The following is a 3,295-nucleotide window of genomic DNA, read 5'->3' as shown; positions in this document are numbered from 1 at the left end:
AAGCATGTAAACAGGTTAAAAATGAATATTAATAAATGTTTAAAAAAATTGTTCTGGGGCGGAGCAGCTGGGTAGCAGCTGAGTAGCTCAGTGGAATGAGAGTCCGGCCTAGAGATGGGAGGTCCTGGGTTCAAATCTTGCTTCAGCCACTTCACAGCTATGTGACCCTGGGCAAATCACTTAACCCCCCCATTGCCTAGCCCTTACCACTCTTCTGCCTTGGAGCCAATACACAGTATTGATTACAATATGGAAGGTAAGGGTTTAAAAAATAAATAAAATAAAATAAAATAAATTGTTCTGCTGTGTTCGAAATGTATTTTAAAATATTCAGTAGGGAAAAAATGGGTCTTGAACCCAATGAATATTTCACAAATGAGGTGTTGATGAAGACATATCGGATGCGGTCAGAGCCAGATGATTCTGATCCCTTCTCCTTTGATGGACCAGAAATTATGAGTTGCACAGGGTGTCAGGTAGACTGGAAAAAAAGGGAAAAATGTTACTTTGAAAACTATTAAGAAGAAGCAGAAACACAAGGGACGGGGGACTGTTCGAACTGTGACAAAAACAGTTTCCAATGATTCTTTCTTCAATTTCTTTTCTCCTCCTGAAGTCCCTGAGAGTGGAGACCTGGATGATGATGCAGAGGCTATCCTTGCTGCAGACTTCGAGATTGGTCACTTTTTACGTGAGCGTATCATCCCAAGATCAGTATTATACTTCACAGGGGAAGCTATTGAAGATGATGACGATGATTATGATGAAGAAGGTGAAGAGGCTGATGATGAGGAAGGGGAAGAAGAAGCTGATGAGGAAAATGATCCAGAATATGATCCGAAGAAAGATCCAAACCCAGCCGAGTGCAAGCAGCAGTGAGCAGTGTGTGCTGTGGCCTTGAGGTTTACTGCACTGTCCCAGCCTAAACACAACTAGTAGTTACTTACAACCTTATGTTTTGTATTTTCTTGGTAGAATCAAGTAAACAATTTTTGTTAAAAAAGGAAAAAAAGAAAAAATGAACGTTTAAGAACCAGTTCAAACTATAGGTTCATTCTACCTAGCATTTTAATAGTATACTTTCTGCCGGATATGTAGAATGCAGTGAATCCCCTAACGCATATCCATTGCTACATAGTTTGGTTCTTGTGAAGTCTTTTGTCATGTAGCTATTAGACTGCAGCTGCAAAAATTATCCAAACTGTTATTTGAGACCAATATTGGTTTAGAAAAAAGAAATCCTTCTGAAGAACCAACCAAAGTATTTTTTCAGCCCAGTAGTTGAATGGGTTTAAGTCTGCTTGCACTAGCTGTGCCTTCATTACTTTGTTAGAGAAATGCAGTGACTTGTACTAACTAGGAGACAAAGCATTTTGAAAATTGATTTGAGAAGAGACTAGTATACGGTTAAGAATTTCCAGTAAGACCACACCTAATGTTCGTAACTGTCTGCTTGTTTATGGATTTTTGTATTTTAATGTGACATAGTGATCTACAAAGAAACTTAGTCATCCTATTAAGGTTATTGTTTACCAGTGGGGTGTGAATAAAACCTAGTATTTTCAGAAAAAAAAATGGGTCTTTTAAGAAGTCTCTTATAAGCTACTTTGATATTGTCTAGAAAAATGGGTAGTCAAAAAATAATAATAGCTAGCTTTTAAAAAATGTATTTATTTAGAATAGTTTCCATTAGCTTTTATATAGTACTATACATATATTAATTTGTTTGCTCTCATTCCCATTTTACGGATGAGGAAACTCAGGCTGAGAGAATAACATGCAGCGTCACAACACTAGTAAGACTCAAGCAAGATTTAAACTCAAGTCTTCTTGACTTGTACAGTACAGTATTCTATCACCTCATTAGTTTAAATAGTTTAGCCAAATGAATTCTTTCTATACCAATGAGAAATTTCTTAACGTGAAGGAATAAGAAACGCATAAAAAGAAAGAAACTAAAAGTTCTGAAAGTTCTGTAGCTGGCAACTGAGCCCCTAGAGCATGCACAAATTGTTTAGAAACAAGTTTATCTAGAGGCCTTAGAAAAAAAAAAGAAGAGACCTGACAAATTCTTTTGCACCCCTCTCCAATTCCACTGGACTAATGAATAAGGAATCCAGAAGATTGACTTACTACTTCTCCCTTCAATGTCCTGTGAATAAACTGAGATGTTGAGGCAGAGGTGGAAGGGGCTCCTCATATTATTCCTTACAAGAACCCACCCCTCCACCATGTACCTCTCATTAATTAGCACACTGACAAAGTCAGGTGAAATTAATTAACTTTTTGTTATAATGATTTACTAAGATTACAAAAACACTCCTCTAAAAAAATTTCCTATAGTATATTTGTTGGGGAAGAAGGAAAGTGAGTCCAGAAAAAAGTGCCCCAGCCAGTGGGAAAGAATTGAAAGAATAATCCCAGAGGGAATCAGTTATTTTCCTTCTTCATTTCTTTTTTTAAACCTTACCTTAGAATCAATATTGTGTATTGGTTCCAAGGCAGAAGAGCAGTAAGAGCTAGGCAATGAGGGTTAAGTGACTTGCCCAAGGTCACATAACTAGGAAGTGTCTGAGGGCATATTTGAACCCAAGACCTCCATTCTCTAGACCTGGCTTTTGGTCCCCTGAGCCACAACATTTTTCTTTTTTTTTCTTTTGAAGTTTTCTTTTACTTCCCCCCCTCCAATTTGCATGAAAAACTGTTTCCAACATTTTCCAAAGAATATTGAGTCTCAAATCCTCTCCCACCCTCCTATCCCTCATCCCCTTAGAGATGGCAAGCAATCTCATATAAATTTTAGATATGCAATCATGGAAAACATTTCTCTATATTAGTTCTTTTATGGAACAAAACTCAAATAGAAAAAAAATTAAGTACAAAAAGTTTGCTTTGGGATCCGGGTTAAGATGGCGGCAGAGTAAGAAGCAGCTCTTAACCTCTCCTGACCGAAACACACAAAACTCCTCAAGGGGACATAAAAACAAGTCCAGACGAACGGAGGAACCCCACAACAGGGCACAGCGTGGAAGGTACGTGGAATCGAGACATCTCCAGGCTAAAAAGGGCTCTCACTCAATCGCGAGCTGAGCAACCGCCCCACCCCCACCCCCTCCACACTCACCTATAGCTCCGAACCCAGCTAAAAAGAAATAGAGCAAGTTTGGGGCACCCATCGAGTCATCGGCAGCTCCGGGACCTGTTCCTGAGAGCAGCAAGACTTAGGACCCCATTAAGTCAAAAAAAGCACGCGAAATCTGAGCGCGCGGGAGCAGAGAGTGGACGCTGGGCGCAG

At 39.2% G+C, this 3,295-nt stretch overlaps 1 protein-coding gene across 1 annotated transcript; it reads left to right on the top strand.

Moving 5' to 3' along the window:
• The first annotated feature begins 344 nt into the window (after positions 1-344).
• On the top strand, positions 345-1,555 carry LOC123241498 (nucleosome assembly protein 1-like 1). Its single transcript, XM_044669135.1, is given in 2 exon segments — positions 345-485; positions 487-1,555. Coding segments are annotated over 2 exon segments (534 nt in total). The 3' UTR covers positions 880-1,555.
• Positions 1,556-3,295: the final 1,740 nt, after the last annotated feature.

Source organism: Gracilinanus agilis, chromosome 3 (assembly GCF_016433145.1).
Source record: "Gracilinanus agilis isolate LMUSP501 chromosome 3, AgileGrace, whole genome shotgun sequence".
Lineage (NCBI taxonomy): Eukaryota > Metazoa > Chordata > Mammalia > Didelphimorphia > Didelphidae > Gracilinanus > Gracilinanus agilis.
The sequence above is the reverse complement of the archived record's forward strand: the minus strand, read 5'-3'. Positions and strand labels throughout refer to the sequence as shown.